The sequence below is a fragment of the Trichoderma atroviride genome, chromosome 6 (genome assembly GCF_020647795.1).
Source record: "Trichoderma atroviride chromosome 6, complete sequence".
NCBI classification, from domain to species: Eukaryota; Fungi; Ascomycota; class Sordariomycetes; order Hypocreales; family Hypocreaceae; genus Trichoderma; species Trichoderma atroviride.
The window spans coordinates 971,089-988,491 of NC_089405.1; the positions used below are offsets into that span (position 1 = coordinate 971,089).

Here is a 17,403-nt window from a genome sequence, read left to right on the forward strand (position 1 = left end):
CTGGAGTATCTGGCGAGAAAAAGGTTCATACTCTTGAACTGGCAAATATTATTCTCCTACCTCACTGACGAGGACCGGGGCTGCCGGCACGTCTACACTTTCAATTCGATCTTTACGAAGCTCATGAATTGCATTTCCTCGACAACTTTTCTCGACCAGTCAGGATAGCCCAATCAGATACGACTACTCACTATGGCCGACGGTCTCTCTCAGCATCAGCTGAATCTCATCAGCGACATCGAACGAGTCTGTTCGGTGATTTCTCTGCTAGGATGTATCTTCGTCGTGGTTACATTCTGTTGCTCGAGCTCGTTCCACAAACCCATCAACAGACTGGTGTTTTATGCCTCGTTTGGTAATATGATGACCAATGTAGGCACGCTCATGTCTCGTAGCTATCTCAGTTCACCAAACTCTCCGGGTTGTCAATTCCAAGGATTCCTCATTCAAATGTATGCTTCTGCCACAGATATATATGAGCTTTGTTTTTTTAAATATTGTGGCCCAGCTAACAACGCTTAGGTTCATGCCTGCAGATGCATACTGGACGCTTGCCATGGCGTTCAACGTCTATCTGACATTTTATCACAAATACGACGCTAGGAAGCTGCGAAGAATGGAGGTACCCTATTTGCTTTGCTGCTATGGTATTCCTTTTATTCCTGCCCTCGTGTACATCTTCCTTAAGAACAAGGACGGATATCGAGCATATGGCAATGCCACTATTTGGTGCTGGATCACAACTGAGTGGGATATTTTCCGTATTGCTACATTCTATGGCCCCGTCTGGTAAGTTTTTTTTTACAAGATGAAAATCGGTGAAAATCGGAGAAATTTCTCTGAGCAAGGAAAAGAAGTACATGGAGCCTCCTTACTAACTTCAGTTCAGGGTCGTTATCTTTGCCACTTTCTTCATCTATATTCGAGCTGGGCGAACAATCTACGAAAAGCATAAGCAACTCAACGACTTTCACTCATCTGAAGGCCTCTCTTCCATCGACGTCATCACTACCCTCAGGACAACTGAAGTGACCGTCACTACTTCAGAAGCCATGCCAAATTCCGGAAACCTCAACGCGAATGGCCCCTCAGGCCACCGGCCGTCTCTTACCGAGCCCGACTCAGGCAACCCCAACTACTCGGTACACATCTCGGCTAGTAAGGCTGCCGCAGATGATAAGATTGAGCCTGTTCCAGCTCCCGAAATCGAAGCCGCCAAGAGATCTAGACTCCGAGCAAACCGCCCGCCGAACGCTCGACGACGAAATTATGAAATCAACAACGCAGCATGGGCTTACGCCAAGTGTTCCCTGCTCTTCTTCACGGCTCTCCTCATCACATGGATCCCATCGAGTGCCAATCGAGTCTACTCTGTGGTGAAATCGCAGGAAATCAACGCTCCACTTGAAATCATGAGTGCCTTTGTGCTTCCGCTCCAGGGATTCTGGAACGCTCTCATCTACACCGTAACATCATGGGGTGCCTGCAAGAGCTTCCTTGAGGATATGAGATCTGGCAAGCGGCCAGAGGTGATGGAGTTGGTTGGAGGAATGGGTGCGCAAGACGAAAACAGCCGTCACAGCCGGCGTGTAAGCCAGTTTAGGCCAGCACGCGCGAACAAGGGTCTCGACTCGGAGAGCATGACGGAGCTGGCCAACACCAGGACACATTCAGCAGATGCTCACTCGGCGGAGACCAGCTCACAGTATGGACGCTCAAGCACTGGATAGGAAAAAAAAAGGATGAAGGCGGGAACTGTGTGTTGCTACTACTTCCAGTATATTATTTAATCGTCCACCCGAGTGTGTTTGATGCTCTCTGCTGGACCCATTTTTCTTCACTTCTTCGCAATCTTCATTGGTTTTCATTTCTTGCATTCTCTTTTGTTCCCTTTTTATTTTTATTTTTCTCTTTGTTCTGTATGTTTACGACGGCAAGGATGACGAGCTCTGGGTTATGCAGGGATTGGCGATTTGCCACTTTGGGAATTTGACAAAAGGCGGGAAAGATAGATACCCAGGACTTTTACTATGACTACTATCAAGATATCATCGACGCTGAACTGCGCTGCATTCGCTAATGATTATTATTATTTCCCCTCCCTATTTCTACATGACGACTAATACTACTCTCTCCAACTGTGAATCGTGCCTGTCCAACTGTGCAAGGGTTAAAAAGGAGATTTGCTCTTACTACTGATTAGCAATGCTAAATGCCAATACATTCGGCACCATATCCCGACGATATAGTCAACAAGATACCAGAAAACCCGGCGATCCCCTCGACCAAATTTCTTTTCCTGGCCCAGCAAACGCTACCACCTCCGTAATCCAATCGAGATCCAGGCCCTCTCCCCCTCCTCAGTCTCCAAGGGTCAACCACGCGTGGCACACAACACGGGTAGGATTTAACAGGATTCAGGAACCAGGGTCTCCCCCCTCAATCTCAATCTCCGCCGCAACGGCTCAACGCTTGGGGTAGCCGACCAAGCCGACCTTGTGAGAGAAGTGAACGGATTAGTATTATTGCTTTGAGAAGGTGAAAAGAGCGCGTGCATTGCAGATAAGTCTCGTATGCAGCTACTGCTCTGTATAGCAGCTAGCTGGCTCATATCAGACCATTGACTTCTTGTCTGACCTATGAAAGGCTGCGAGCCTCATTCATCAGCTTTCATCAGCTTTGAATCAGCAGCTTGGGCCAACAGCAGCTGATGGAGATTCCCTGTCATATATTACGCCCCCCCGCGCCCCCAAAAAATCTTTTTTCATCTTCAACATCGGGGAGCAAACTCCTTTTGTTCCCCGATCAATCGGACAAATACGATGAGAAAATTTGACCTTGTTCCCGGGAACCACCAAATTCAGCCATCAGCCACCTAGATAACTTGTTTTCTGCAACTGTGCGCTCTTTTCTCATTAGCTCCCTGCATATCCTTCCCGTCCGCGCCGCGTCCAACAACAAGTTTGTAGATTCGTCATAGAAGCAAGGGTACGGTACAGGTCAAGAGCCCGGGGTGCTCATGAGCGTCAAGTTGCGCGCTCCGCTTTGCTAGGCGAAGCGTAGTGACGCAGGGAGACAAGAAGAGACAAAACTGTAAGCTCGGTGCTGATATAGGATTGCAATCCTAGGTGAGCTAGCCCGTATACTCTGGATACGTAAGTAGGGCTGAGGTGTGGTCTGTGATGATATGCTGGTAGCTTAATTTTCTTTGTTTTTTCTTTCCTCATCAGGTATCCGAGCAGTCGGGTGCTAGCTCTGGCGGATGCTAATGCTTACCAGGTCTCTCTTTTAGACATCAAGAATCCTTTTCTAGACGGGGCCCCTCGTCAGCACTTCTTTCTGCGTTGCCATGGGTAGCCTGTCCAACTATCCTGCCAAAATGGGAGAGTGCAGTGATTCGCAAATAAACAGCGTCAGGCCAACAGTCGGTCAAATAGCCCGTATCTTTTTGATGCCTCTAAACTGTTCCCGTCTACGGGAAACAGGATGACTTCCAACATCCGCAAGTAGGCATCCAACCCGCCGAGAAGCGCTGCAGTCGGTCAGCATTCGAAAGGAGCCTAGTCCGCGGGACGACGAAACGATGGCGCTGCTGGATGAACAATTTAGGCACAAATGCAATGATAAGACTGTAGAGGAATTCTTCCCTCATCCCTGCTAGGGCAAGAGATTGAGAAAAGGCCAACGAGAAAAAAAGTGGTCGTGGTAAAGATTCAACGGCTAGCGGCTCATAGACGGTCGAATTTGGAAAAGAGGCGCCCATCACAATGGGTTTTATTCTCCGAGAAAGCAATGGATTCAAAGGAAAACACGCACAAGCCACCGCTCCAAGGGTGCTCTCGTTTCTGTACCTGCGCTGGCCCGCGGACCTACTTCCCAATTCGAAACTGCTGCAGAATCGAAAGAACTGCAAGGAGACGGTTCGCAGCTTGAAGGGGATGCATGATGCATGCCTGTACAGTAGTATTGGTTGGTGATGGGTCATACCAGTACCTGTAAAGGCCTTGATTCGGGGCAGTAGTTGTTGGTCGACAGGTTGCAATTCTTGGCTGCATGGTGGCACAGCGCTGTTTCGTAATATACTGTAGCAATTGGTATGTACAGTATATACTGTACGCAAACGAAAACTCCTTCCCTTGTCGACGTAGCATCAAGGCCTCAGTTCATCGTCCAAACGGCCCCTGTTTACGGACATTGGATGTGCAGCCATCCTCGCTGATCGTCGATAGAAAGGGGCCCCTGCGTCTGTCCCACTCTTCGCATGTAACACCGGATCTATCGAGCAATGCAACCAAACAGGTTGCAGTACGGAGTACGGAGTGATACCTGTATATGGTGCTCGCGGAGTATTCTGGCCCGAACTGCGAACTGCTTGCCACAAGCTTTAAACGGCAAAACGGGTTGCTCGGGACATGGTTACGGTACCGTTTCTCTTGCTGCTCTCGATAAGCCCCAAATGGCCCCCCTAAACTTGGCGAATTCCACGCCGTAATATCCGTCCGTGGCAATACCAGCTGGGACAGGACGTGACTGTTCTTAGAGAAACGAAACGACTCAGTATCGAGAGCCATGAATTGCAGAAGAAAGAAAAAGAAAAGAAAAAAGACCAATCTCGGCCGAGTCAGGACTCCGGTCCGAAAACGCCTAATTCAGCGTTTGCCCAAAAAGGCAAATATATTTGCTCTCAAACTCTCCAGCACTTGACTCGTTGGTATTTGCAGGCAGCTTCTGGTCAACACTGGCTGAATATCTACGTCGCCTTCAGTTCCTTGACCCCTTTGACGGCATGATATTCCCATAGTGTACCCAGCTCGAGACACTCGGCGACGCATTCCGGGTCATCCCACCACCATTTGTTACAAGTCACATACGAACCCCATACCTCTACCCAAAGCATACGCCCAACCAGGCTTCTGACCTGAGCCTTGGCCTCCTTCTCCGTTTGCACTGAGTCTTTAGCTGCATCTTGGTCTCTGCTTATTGCGCTACCCGGCACGGCGTAAAATTTTGTCGTTGTTAGAGTGCTTCCATCCCCGCGGAGGTGAGCTTGGGCGAGTAGGTGTGGAAATGCCGTGCTGGGGCTCATGCATTTGCCTTGTTTTGCTAGGTTTCGAAGCAGATTCTCCTCTATCCACATTCTCATCCTTGCGCCCAAGGTAGCAGCTCGAGGTAGCGGATCAATAAGTATTAACCGAATGAAGCCTTTCTTATTCAAGCACTTGTAGACATTGTTGAGCATCCCGGGCAGCAGAGACAACGGACACAAAGAAGGCAGCGTCAGCGAATGAACTGATTCATAAATCCGAGGCGCTATTGGAAATTCTGTAGGCGCGATTCTAGGGACAGAAACTATCCGAACGTTGTTGAACAAATCTTCTTTCGGCGTCTCCATAAGCGATATGTGATCGTGTTGCTTCGTGGGTTCGAGTGCAGCGAGATAGGCAACGGTGGCTCAGACACATGTATGTTAGTATATTGCTGCTCAATATGAAGCAAAGCCAACATTTACCTGCTGAGTCGTAGAGACACACAACCATACGAGCTGTCAGGAGACACTCCTTACGAGGAGACACTCGATTTTCAAGGGCTGGGACTTTGTCCATGTGAATCATGGTCGAGAGCATCCATCTGCGCAGATCCTCTACCATAACACTGTCGCCTAAAAGATAGGCAACGTCTTTCTTCGCAACATTCTTCCATAGCGTCTCCAACGTAACTAGGATTTCCGCTGCACTCTTGGTTGCCATTCTAACAACTGCTGTGTGTAGTAAACGAAAATCATTGTGTATTCCGGGACTGTGGTCGAAAGAGTCAGCGTCAACAAGCAAGCTGGAAGAGGAAGGCTCAGGTGATCCGCGTAGAAGAGGGAGAGGCTCCCATTCATCTACCGGCTTCCAAGCCTCGGGACTATTTGGCGTGATTCGCGTTTTCGTGCTGGCGTTCGATGAGGCGAGCTGGGAGTCTATTTGTGAGACCTGCATGGCTGCTGGGCGAATCTTTGATCTGATCGTGGGCGATAGAGGTAGAGATGGAGATCTTTTATGTCAGGTCAGCTTCAACAAGGTTGTGGTGAGGAGTCTTGTCTGCGGAGAAGACGATTGAAGAATCAAAAGCAGAGAAAGGGAGGCTTTGAATGCAGGAGGGGAAAGAAAAGAAAGAAGGCGTAGAAGCGAAGAGAAGAATCTCGGCGCTGGAAAGTTGCTACTCACTTTTCTCCAGGTGCCAAACGGTCAGGAGCGACTGCGCTGCCCGCAGACGGCAGTGGGCAGTTGCCAACTGGCTCGATTGTCGATGGACTTCGCCGGAATATCTGCACCAGACTCCGCATCTTCTCGGACTCGGTCAAATCATCAGAGGTCGAGCCCCCAATCGAGAAGCGCTTGATAGCCGATGGCGAGGAGGGGATATCTGCTGAAGAGTCAGAGCCATCACCATCACCAGGGACTTTCAGCGCAAGCAAGTCGATCTTCCTCACCTTCGACCGCAGAGCTACAGAATAGCCTTCTGCATGCATCGCCACTCTTCTCGGGCAACAAGGGACTGGTGTTCAAGGGGCTTTCAAAGTTGGCAAGTCTCTCGAGGAAGCTGGTGGACATGCGGCTAGAGCTTCGACGACTCCCCTCGTCAAACGTTTTGGACATTGGCGAGCGATCAGAAGAGGCCATCGCCGGTGACGCAACTCCCGACGAGCCAGAAGATGCCATTTCCGCGTTGGAAGAAGACGCGTTTGCCTTCTTTGAGCCTCTAATACGAAAGATGGCAAACGGGGAGTCAGTTGACCAGCGCGAGCTGGCTGTGGATGCCGAACGGCGTCTCGGCTGACTTTTATCGTCGTTCTTGAACATGTCCTCTTTCTCTTTCCGTGCCTTGTGCTCGCCCACCAGTTCTCTATCGGGGTCAGTCCAGACGACATCCCACATGGTGGTGATGGCCCCCTGCAGGCAAGGAGAAGCACCTGATCTGTGTGGTCCAAACAGCAAATTCAGCACATGCAGACTTCACAAACGTACAGGTGAAGCCTCCTGTCTGGCTTTGCTATGATGCAGCGGCAGTAACGTAACCAAGAGAGCCTGGTGTCACAGCAGCAGATGATTGATGCAGAAAGTGGTGGAGGATGCCTGCCGCCAGACTGGCCAAGTTGTGGCTTGAATGCCACTGAGCGTTGGCTGGATTGACGTTCAACCGCAGCTGTGAATTTTGATTCCAGAGTTCCGATTGTGGTAGGGATTTGTGACAGAAATGGGAGAATGGCTGAGGACCTGCAACGCTTTGGGTTTTGAGTTGCGAAAGATGATGAATAAGAGGATGAAGCGAGCAGATATGGTACGATCGTCGTCAGCCAAAATCTGGCACTGCAAATCTCATGGCCACGGTGCAACAGCCAGCGAAGCGAGAGAGTACAAAAGCCTCACCCAGGAAGAAGGAATTTAACCAAGAAAGAGAAGAGAGAATTTGTTCATCAGCCACCAGCAAATTTGCAGCAGAAAAACGCCACTATGGAGGCACAAAGCGAACAGAGCCAAAGCTAAAGGGGCTAAATTTGATATCGGCAGGTGCTTCACCTGCTCTCAATTGCGATGTTGGGTACCATTTGAGTGAACAACAGGCCAGTAACAGGTTACGTGAGCACAGCAGATGCAAGATCCCGTGTTGTGGCGATCAGATGGCAAGCGAGGTTTGACAGGCCGTTTGCAAGTGTTTGCGGTCGTTTGCAGGGAAAACGAGTGCAGTCACGAGGAGCAACAGCAACGATCATCTCCACATAAATCCCACGATATATATGCCAACGACTACACACACACACAGAGAGAGAGAGAGAGTTAGAGATACAGTTGCGTATATACAGGGAACGAGAGCGATGGCCATAGGAGTGAAAGAACAACGCGATATCCCCCTAGTAGCAACGTTTCTTGCTGCTTTGCAAAGCCATGGGCCCTTTGCTCCGTGCGACTTACATATGATACCACCAATTAAACCAGTGAGCTGAGCTGACACAAAGTTTTACCCAACTGCATTTTCCATTCGGCCTCTTTGGTTAGCAGGTGGATGTTGATATTTTTCGAATAAGATAAACCTCGTTTTGGAATTACCCAGCTATTTTTGTCTGGAGTGCGCATATGGGATATTCCTACCCAAACAAAGCAACGAGTTTATCAAGGGTGTCATGCTCATAAATCGATTTACAGTTACTGATTGATTCAGAGCCTCGATACTCCATTATCTGCTGACTGCTGTTCCAAATAACCACTCAGAGTACCAAGTATCCAACATCCGCCAACGTATCAGATTTACCACGCCATATGAACCAACTAGGGAAATGAGACATGAGCAACATCTTAGGACTATGCAGGTCTTGCCCCTTTGAAATCTTGTTGAATGTAAAAATGAAATTGAGCCCGCTGAAGGAATACTCCTTTTCCTTGTCATACAGAGAAGCCGGATAGTTGCCTACACGGAACTCATCTATTGGCCGACTTTTTAGCAGGCTGGGTTTTATAGATGCTGAAAGACAAACTTCTACGAATTCTAGGTATTCTCATTGCCCATATCTTTGACACGGCTGCTTTTATAAGATTATCAGGTCGGCTGGCTAATATATCCTGCAAGCAATCCCATCGTTCAGCTTCTCCTCCAGCCTCAAATGGCTGTGCGAGCACTACCACGCGCTATCACTTCCTGTGCAACGAGCTTTAACGACTCTCCCAACAGCTTCGACATTGCTCGTACAACATCAGCACTCTCGGCTACCAACAATGCCAGTCACAGATTGGCCACAGCGCCAGGAGCCGAGCGGGTACGCCCTCGCAGTCATTATGCACTCTATGGGCTTCCCTGTATCCCATTGGGACAGATGTATAAACGTGCGACAGTGTGGCGGAAGCCATCTAAGGCTGCAGCTCGGCAGATACTCAACAGCCAGGTGACGTTGATGCGGCAGATGGAGAGAATATATACAATCTGGGCTATACAATCGGGGCTCCCTTACCGTCGACTTTGGCTTCCGCTCCAGCTCGCACAAGCACGGACAGACTCGAAACACGAATAGGAATCTTCCAGGTAACGTCAGATATGTGAGCCCCCCTGTCCGAGGTCTGGAGAGTACCTTGTGCTTCTCTGGGGACACCTGGTCCAGCTGGAGTAGCCCGTCTATCTCTAACCCAACGTGATGATTTCAGATTCCATGAGCTGTATGCTGCCGGCCGGCCTGCCAGCTGCCGCATAATCGGCCAACGCAAAACGGGCCGTACGGGTGTGCTGCCTCATGTATAGCAGTCGGTTGTCCTGGCAAAGAATCTGGAGACTGGCAGGCATATTCTTCAAAGTTCATGAACAATCGCCGCCTTCTTCTATCCCTTCCATCTCCATTCGCCCCCCCTACTACGATTCATTCTTTTTATTCCCCCCCCCCCCCCCCCCCCCCACCTCCCCTACGTATTTCTGATTACTCAAGATAACTTTTTGCTTTCGTTTGTATTGGTTACGAGATATCGAAGCGGCGTGTTTTCAATCTCCATAAACCTGCCACCTCCAAGATCAGTGAATCTTATTTTTCTGTTATTTACTCATCATGGAATCCCCAACCACAACCATGCACCCTAAAAACAGCGAAGAACCCGGAACGCTTGATCCAAGGCTGTCTTCTCCAAGACTTCCTCCAGCTCCTCCGGTTGGCCGATCCAAATTCTGCGGTTTTCGAGACTTTGCCGACCTTGTTGATAAGTGGCTGAGCGGTTCCTGCTTAGGGCGACTGTTTCGTCTGGCCGACTCGGGACATGTAAGTACCATTGCATTTCTCTTTTGTTGAAGCAAAGACGAGAAATAGTCGTTGTTGTTGGTATCAAGGGCTAATGGTATGAATAGGCCAAAGCACTTGAAGGCACAACCTTTTTCAGAGAGATTCGCGCTGGGCTGACAACTTTTGCGACCATGGCATACATCATCGCTGTGAATGTATGCGGCCCGTGAAGAACTTTTCTTGCTAGAGACCTGGCTGACTATTGCAAAACTCTGTAGGCTTCTATCCTCTCTCAGACTGGCGGAACTTGCGACTGTGACCTGAAGAACAAATTTCAGTGCGATACTATCCCTGCCTATGCGGACTGTAAAGAAGGTATTGTTTCTAGCCAGCCTGCCCCAGTCTTTGATACGATCATCTTCTAAATCATGATAGAGGTACGAAGGGATTTGATTACAGCTACGGCAGCCATAGCTGGCCTCGCCTCTCTGTTTTTTGGATTGTTGACCAATCTACCCGTCGCCCTTGCGTAAGCCATCTACAGTCCCCGTCACGTACATGTACAAATACTAACATGAATTTCAGCCCAGGAATGGGCCTCAACGCCTATTTCGCCTACCAAGTACGTGAACATTCATCATCATATCTATTTCTCTGCTAATACCAAGTCCCAACTTCCAAGGTTGTTGGCAGCAACGGTTCTGGTTCCGTCTCCTACCGAACCGCCCTCACTGCCGTCTTCTTCGAAGGCATCATATTCATTTTCTTAGCTTTGACAGGGATGCGTCAATGGCTCGTCAGACTCATCCCAGCCACCATCAAAACCGCCACTGGAGTTGGAATTGGATTTCTTCTGACAGAAATTGGGCTCTCCTACTCGTCTGGCATTGGCGCCATCACAGGCGGCAGCACATCTACCCCTCTGGCTTTGGGTGGCTGCCCTCCTCATATGATCAATCCAGAGACGGGGGCATGTATTGCTGGTCAAATGACGAATCCATCGGTACGTTCAAGGTCGAATCAGAGACAAGAAAGATGCTGACATGCTATATGAATAGATGTGGCTCGCCGTCTTTTGCGGTGGTATCGTGACAGCCTTCCTAATGGCGTTTAGAGTCAAGTACGCTCTCGTCATCGGAATTGCGCTCGTCTCTGTCATCTCGTGGCCGTGAGTACCATCTTTAGATTTGAGTGAAAGGATATTCGCTAACGCTTTATTTCGCTGCCTGCAGCCGCAACACTCCAGTCACTTATTTCCCCGATACCCCAGAAGGCGACTCTCGATTTTCCTTTTTCAAACAAATCATTGCATGGCACCCTCTCTCCAAGACTGTCAACCAGCTTGACTGGAGCCTCGAGGGCACCAGCACCTCTCACTTTATTCTTGCTCTCTTTACTTTCCTCTATGTCGATATCATCGACGCTACTGCTACTTTATACTCCATGGTCCGTTTCTGTGGAGTCGTCAATCCCAAAGACGGGGATTTTCCGCGCTCAACAATCGCATACTGCACTGATGCGACCTTTATCTCGATCGGAGCTCTATTCGGATGCTCTCCCATCACCGCCTTCATCGAGAGTGGCGCGGGTATTGCGGAAGGTGGACGCACTGGTCTCACTGCCGTGGTGGCAGGGCTTTGCTTCATCGTATCAATCTTCTTTGCTCCTATATTTGCTTCTATCCCGCCCTGGGCTACGGGATGTACACTCATCTTGGTCGGCTGCATGATGATTCGCCAAGTCACGCAAGTTAATTGGCGCTACATTGGCGACGCTCTTCCTTCCTTCATTGTCATGACGTTTATACCGTTTAGCTATAGCGTCGCATATGGCCTCATTGCGTAAGTTTTCTCGCCTGCTCTGTCTCCCAGTATTAAACAACGTTTCATTATCCTCTGCCTTCACTTCATTCCAAAAGCTAATCATCGTTGCGCACACAAAAATTAGTGGCCTGTTTGTCTACACCATCCTCAACACCCTCATCGGCCTCGTGGTTTTCCTCTCCAATAACCGTATCGAGCCCCGGGAATACGATCTCAAAGAGTACTGGACTTGGAAGGGTTCTGGCCGTCCGCCCTGGTTTGTCCGGGCCATGAGGAGAGACAGAAGCCATAATTCACCTTCTTCGGCGGATGATCATGACGATTCCGTTCCTCCTGTCGCTGAGGAGAACGAAAGTCAGCGGGGCTTGAACCTCCAGCAAAGCCGCGATAATCCTCCCGGCAAGGATGGCTCTACAGCAATGGTGGAGCAATCTGTGTTGCCGATTGATCATGATGAAGCCTATGGTTATCATCATCACTCCTCTTCGATGAGGGGCATTGCTCGTTGATCATATCTAGTATATATGAGAGGGGGAGGGAGGGACAAGGGTGATTTGATTGTTCTTGATGCTTTTAAGGAATACGCAGTAACGTGGATACGATTGACTGAACAGTGTTGTCGAAAGATGGATATGGCATTGTTCATCTAGAACTGCTTGGCTGAGACTTTGTGGTTTGCGAAATTGTATGTATTCGCCAGGGGATTCTGTAGTATTCAAATGACACTTTCGACGCACCAATGCTCTCCTGTATCGGCTTCTTTGACATCTCCAGATTGGGTGACTTTGGGTAAACATCGTGTATGCTTAAAATATGCCAGGGTATATATTGTCTATTTCTCTCCTTGTCCCAAAATCATCAAGCACTCTCAACACCCCTCACCCACTCATATCTACATCACCACTTCCCCTCCCGCCCATGGCCCTCTCCGCCGCTTTTTTCTCTCCAGGCTGTCGCTCACCCACTTGTTCACTGCATCATCACCTCCCGCATCAAGTTTATTCTCCACCACCTTCTTCACCACCTCGCCCGCAAAGCCCACAAAGTTGTGCCTCCTCAGCGCATTCTCAAACAGCCAGTCTTTGCGCTTGCGCTCCTCCCGCTCCAGCAGCTCCTCGTCGCCAAACTCGCGCGCGCGGATCCGCAAGTCGCGGCACATAGCCAGCAGGTTGAAGCGGATCTCGGTCGCGTCGTAGCGGGCAATGCGGCGCTGCAGCACGTCCACCACTTTCAGGGGGAAATCTTCGGTGGCGCAGGGCCCGTGTGAGATGGGCGCGGGCTGCAGGCCGTCCAGCTCGTACAGCACGCCGTCGACGGGCGTGTAGGCAATGAAGTGGAAGACGTCCTCGGAGGGCTCGCCCGTGCGCTGCGTCTCGTCGGCAAAGGGACTGCTGCGCGCGAAGCTGTTGTGCACCTCGCGGATGAGGTCCGAGTTGCTGAGGGCCTCGCCGCGGAACTCGGGCGGCAGGACCATTGTGAAGTCGCGAAAGTCCTTCATCTGCGCGCCAATGTCGACCTCGTCGTCGGCCGTCTTGTTCATGAGCACGCTGAGCAGGGCCTGCGTCGCGCAGGCGTTCTGGATCGTCTGCGCGGCGAAGAAGATGCGCTCCGAGGCATCGTGGTCAAAGGTGCCGTCGAGCGGGCCGTCGGCCGTGGCGTAGGGCCGGTCGGTTGGGAACTTGAAAAGAAAGATGACGCCGTAGAGGGGCTGGAGGGTGAGCAGCTCGGACGGGTCGAGAGTGAGGAGTTCTTCGAACTGGACGTCTTTGACGCCGAGGTTCTCTAAAAGACTGGTAAAGACGCCCTAGTAGTTAATACAACATTAGCTGATGATTTCCTTCTACCTTTCGTCCTTTTTTTCTTCTTCTTCTTCTTCTTAGGCATTGGTAAAGGTGGTTTTGCAACGTACTGCGTCAGACTCAACTAGAAGAGAAAGAAGATGTTGGTTAGTACAAGAGAGAGAGAAGCTTCGCAATCTAGGAGAGAAGCTTACTTGTATTCCAACCACCGCTCATTGTGTCGCTCGATGTGCCGTCTAGGCGACAGCCCCCAATTGGAGAAAAGAGAATCGATGGGGAAATGGACAAAGATTGGCGAGTTTCCAAGTGGTAGCGATATGATGTCGTTGGAGAGAAGCTATACGTTGATGGTAAGCTTTGATGGTGGGATGCTCCCGGAGCTTTACGTACATACGTAAATGGCAAATCGCTGATAAGATAAGAGCGTTGAGCGCAGGCACACCACGCGAGTACGTACCTTGAGGTGGCGTCATTAATAAGGGACATCAACCTCGTACAGACAATTCAGTCACTAAAAGTATCCAAGTAAAAACAGATAGCTCAAGTTTTATTCGTAGAATGCCTCGCCCTGCCTTATTTACAGGCCCTCTCATCTTGTAATTCTTAAGCTACTTAGTACATGAAAATAGATCAGAGAAGAAAAAAAGACTCGAGCCTGCATGTCTTCTTTAATCTCTGCTAGAGAGGACTTCATAAGAAACATTGGTTTCAACGCCCTGCTCCTGATAGAATTCTTCAATCGCTAAATCCCACAATATGATAATCACTTTTTTGGTGCAGTACCCGTGTATGCCTTCTCCCTAGCCCGTATCGCTCATACACTCTCTACGCGGTAGAGATTTCTTCGCGGATGGCCCTGTCTCGTTCAGCATCCTCGTAGTCGTGGTGCACATCTTGTTCCCCAGATTGATGTTGGCCGTCACTTGTCTCATGCACGGTTTCATCTTCATCATACTCAGCAGCTACGACAGCTCTGGCATTGGCCATGGCATCAGCCATTGCTGCCTCTGCCGCTCTTGCCGCAATTTCGGCTTCTCTGCGCCGCGTTTCCTGTTCCCTTGCTTCTCTTTCTTGATTAGCAATATGGCGTTCCGCAACCCCAGGAGCAATACTGGCAAGGAAGAGGAGGCCCGCTCGCTCCAGTCGCCTCAATTGCCCCGTGAGCCACGATTCTTGATTGCGACGCTCAGCAAGCAGTCGGGCAGCCGTCTCAGCAGGGTCAGGCATCCTATTTCGCTCAGCTCTAGGGGCCCCATCATGGTTTGCATCCTGCCTGTGTCCATGATTCCCATGATCCATGGCAGGCAGCACAGTTTCGAGATACCGTCCTATCGGTCGCCAGATCTGCTCGGCATAGCCGGCCAAGAGCCCGGTGGTGAGGGCAAACATGAACAATGCCAAAGCAATAACAGTGCACCATCTTGACCAGCTAGAGTTGACAGGCGTAAAGAACCACACAAAAAGGGCTAGGCGTACTATAAGCCAGATGTGAGGAGCCAACTGCACAATCAGATGAGCTAGGCCAGCCGCAGGTGGGTTACCAGCATGTAAAGGGGCGATTCTTGGCTGTTGGCCCTGCGGCTGCGGAGGCTGCGGCTGTTGGACCTGTTGTTGTTGCTGCTGCTGCTGCTGAGGCTGAGGCTGTGGCGCTGGGTCCTGAGGGGTTTGAGCAGCCTGTCTTGCGTCTGCCCGCTGTGTCTGATGATGGTCATCCCTGGTTTGCGGCTGCATCGTGCGGATCAAGCTTGGAGAGTAGTAGGGAAGCGGCTGCATAGCCAGCCTGGGCGTGTAGTAAGCCTCTGCCACATTGCCGTTGAAGAGAAGGGCGCGGGGCCCCTCGGGGGATGACAGAATATACACATCGACACCCTGTCGTGACTGGGATGGAACAAGAGAAGGGGCAGACGTAGGGGCGGGAATGAATGAGCCAGAAACCGACCTCAGCCCTAGGTCTGGCGTAGCTCGGCCGCTGCCAGCTCGAGAGCCACCATTCGCAAAGACAGAGGTAGTGATGGAGGGTTGGTTGAACGCCCGGTTGTGAAGCGAGGCACTAGAGGCACTTCGGCGCAAGTTGCTTTGATGCAGTGCATTTGCCAGGGGTGCGGGTATCTGGTTGGAGTCTGCCCCTCGCAGAATGTTGTGAATATCATTAGGGGTAAATACACCAGGAATTGACGGCGCAGATGCAGATGCCCCTGGGAGTCCACCAGCTCCATTACGAGTCTCGACGTGGTAGCTGTGGCCGTTGGGTCCAATGACTTCTCGATAAATTGTGTGCGATGGGGCCGGACTCCCTCTCCCACTATTTGACTCTGGAGTTAATCCCCCGTAGTTGGCAGCCGCGGGGTCGCCAACACCGCGCATGCCCATATGAGCTCTCCCGCGCTGATTCTGTTGAACCATCCTGGCCATGGCTTCTCTCTGGATCTGTGTTAACCATTGCGTCATGCTTTGATGTTGCTGCTGGAAAGCTGCCGCCTGCTCGGGAGTATGAGCTGGGGATGGGGAATGCGGGCGAGCCGATGACGGCGCCTGCGGCTGAGATGGCGTGGCATTCTGATGAATCTGATGAACTGGCTGCACCACTGGTCTTCTTGCCATGCCAGGCGGAGGAGGAGGTCCCATGAACGCGGGGTGTGGAGGCGATTGGCGCTGGATGTTTGGAGGTTGGATGTTTGAAGGTTGGTTTCCCAAAGCTGGGCTCTGGGTAACGGGTAAAAAGGTTGATGCTGGGGATACGCCATCAGACACGTCTCTGAGTACAAGGTGTATTGTATGTAGGTCGGGTTGGCGAAACTATAGGGCCATGATTCAGTCAGTGTTTTCTTTCTTGCCTGCATGAATAAGCCCAATCAAAAAGGAAAAGTAAACTCACCACATCGCCTCTGATTACATCCAGCAGAGTATCGGTCTCATGTAGAAGCGCTCGGCCGCGATAGATGAGACGCTGGTTTTCGTCCGATGGCCGCAAGGGGAGGCTTTGTCGGATCATCTCTTTGAGCTGCTTGATGGTCGTGGCAGACGAGAGTCCAGGGAACATCAGGGGCCGATTCACGCCAACCGATGGCGACAGCACCTGGAGGTTTACTGCAGGCGGATCGGGCAATGCAAGAGAGCCCGGGCTCTGGGCCGTTTGCTGCTCCGAAGCCATGATGGGGAGACAGCTTGCATGCTACCAGGCTTTGGAGGGCGGGTTTTTCGAAGAAGGGACAAATGGCAAGTCGTCGTCGCGTTGTAAGGCGAAGAAGAGGAGGAGGAAGAGATGAAAGCGCCAGCTATCGGGAAGCGTGCGGTTTCTCTTTGTGTTTGTCAGACAAGCTGAAGGCAGGGATGGCAGCGGTTTGGTTTTGGATCCCGAGCCAAGCGCACACGGCGCTGTCACTCTAGTAGAGAAGGACGCGGCAAAGACGCTGAAAAGGCCAAACGGCAGGGGGGCGGGAAAAGGAGCGGAAGCTGGGCTTCAGTTCGGTTTGCAGGGCGGTGATGCGAAAAGGCAAACCAGACGCCTTCTAGAAGTCGGACAGATTGCAGTCGAGTCGGCGGTCGGCGCAGGTACTTGGGCGGTACGTACCGCAGGCCAAGTTGCGCAACAGCTGGAAATAGGCCCCATGCGGCCTAGCGCCATGCGTGCTGAGAGGTGTCGCGTTTATAAGCGAATGGCGCTGCGCTGGCGGTCTTCCTGGCCGCAGGGTAGAGTGTACTTGGTGCGGGAAGCAGATTTATACGACTTCTTTGTCGTTAGAGCCACACATAATCGAGTACCGGAGACAGGCGAGCCAGGTACCGCCATAACAAATGGATATCGCCAAGAGCTCGTAGCTTGACCCAGAAGGGCGAAGCCCCCCCCTGCAGGAAGAGAAAAAGAAGCAAAACGCCAGAGAGAGAAAAAACACCGTTATGCAGGGGGTTTAATTGACAGCTCTCTAGACGCAGGTGGAGACCTGTGACGAAAAGCCGTTGGTTGGAAGTTGGTGAGCAAAGGGATTGGATGAAGCTTGGACCGAGCTGGACGCTGTGCATAAAGTCATCCGGTACCTGCTTGGCT

The 17,403-nt window shown here is 51.0% G+C and overlaps 5 protein-coding genes across 5 annotated transcripts; 2 read left to right on the plus strand and 3 right to left on the minus strand.

Annotated features, from left to right (window-relative positions):
* Positions 1 to 192: 192 nt before the first annotated feature.
* Positions 193 to 1,730, plus strand: TrAtP1_010933 (uncharacterized protein; the record flags this gene model as incomplete). Its single annotated transcript, XM_014092365.1, has 3 exons — positions 193 to 452; positions 523 to 789; positions 890 to 1,730. 3 exons carry the CDS (start codon positions 193 to 195, stop codon positions 1,728 to 1,730), a joined length of 1,368 nt encoding a protein of 455 aa, XP_013947840.1.
* A 3,020-nt stretch (positions 1,731 to 4,750) lies between these two features.
* Positions 4,751 to 6,920, minus strand: TrAtP1_010934 (uncharacterized protein; the record flags this gene model as incomplete). The annotated part of the gene is made up of 4 exons (XM_066114910.1): positions 4,751 to 5,451; positions 5,510 to 6,036; positions 6,210 to 6,408; positions 6,476 to 6,920. The coding sequence occupies 4 exons, from the start codon at positions 6,918 to 6,920 to the stop codon at positions 4,751 to 4,753; spliced, it is 1,872 nt and encodes a 623-aa protein (XP_065971007.1).
* A 2,669-nt stretch (positions 6,921 to 9,589) lies between these two features.
* Positions 9,590 to 12,157, plus strand: TrAtP1_010935 (uncharacterized protein; the record flags this gene model as incomplete). The annotated part of the gene is made up of 9 exons (XM_014092367.2): positions 9,590 to 9,775; positions 9,862 to 9,951; positions 10,015 to 10,111; positions 10,172 to 10,265; positions 10,322 to 10,358; positions 10,419 to 10,739; positions 10,795 to 10,904; positions 10,969 to 11,577; positions 11,684 to 12,157. 9 exons carry the CDS (start codon positions 9,590 to 9,592, stop codon positions 12,066 to 12,068), a joined length of 1,929 nt encoding a protein of 642 aa, XP_013947842.2. The 3' UTR covers positions 12,069 to 12,157.
* A 23-nt stretch (positions 12,158 to 12,180) lies between these two features.
* On the minus strand, positions 12,181 to 13,708 carry TrAtP1_010936 (uncharacterized protein). The gene is made up of 3 exons (XM_014092368.2): positions 13,553 to 13,708; positions 13,469 to 13,482; positions 12,181 to 13,363 (listed from the first exon to the last, which is right to left on the minus strand). The coding sequence occupies exons 1-3, from the start codon at positions 13,572 to 13,574 to the stop codon at positions 12,452 to 12,454; spliced, it is 948 nt and encodes a 315-aa protein (XP_013947843.2). The 5' UTR covers positions 13,575 to 13,708; the 3' UTR covers positions 12,181 to 12,451.
* Positions 13,709 to 13,877: 169 nt separating this feature from the next.
* On the minus strand, positions 13,878 to 17,209 carry TrAtP1_010937 (uncharacterized protein). Its single transcript, XM_014092369.2, has 2 exons — positions 16,234 to 17,209; positions 13,878 to 16,154 (listed from the first exon to the last, which is right to left on the minus strand). The coding sequence occupies exons 1-2, from the start codon at positions 16,507 to 16,509 to the stop codon at positions 14,184 to 14,186; spliced, it is 2,247 nt and encodes a 748-aa protein (XP_013947844.2). The 5' UTR covers positions 16,510 to 17,209; the 3' UTR covers positions 13,878 to 14,183.
* Between the last annotated feature and the right edge of the window lie 194 nt (positions 17,210 to 17,403).

Excerpts from the sequence above, each read along its gene's own strand:
- TrAtP1_010937 (XM_014092369.2), bottom strand. The coding sequence starts at position 16,509 with ATGGCTTCGGAGCAGCAAACGGCCCAGAGCCCGGGCTCTCTTGCATTG. Across the intron at positions 16,155-16,233 it reads ATGTAATCAGAGGCGATGTG|TTTCGCCAACCCGACCTACA; the intron begins GTGAGTTTACTT and ends ATGGCCCTATAG.
- TrAtP1_010936 (XM_014092368.2), bottom strand. The coding sequence starts at position 13,574 with ATGAGCGGTGGTTGGAATACAA.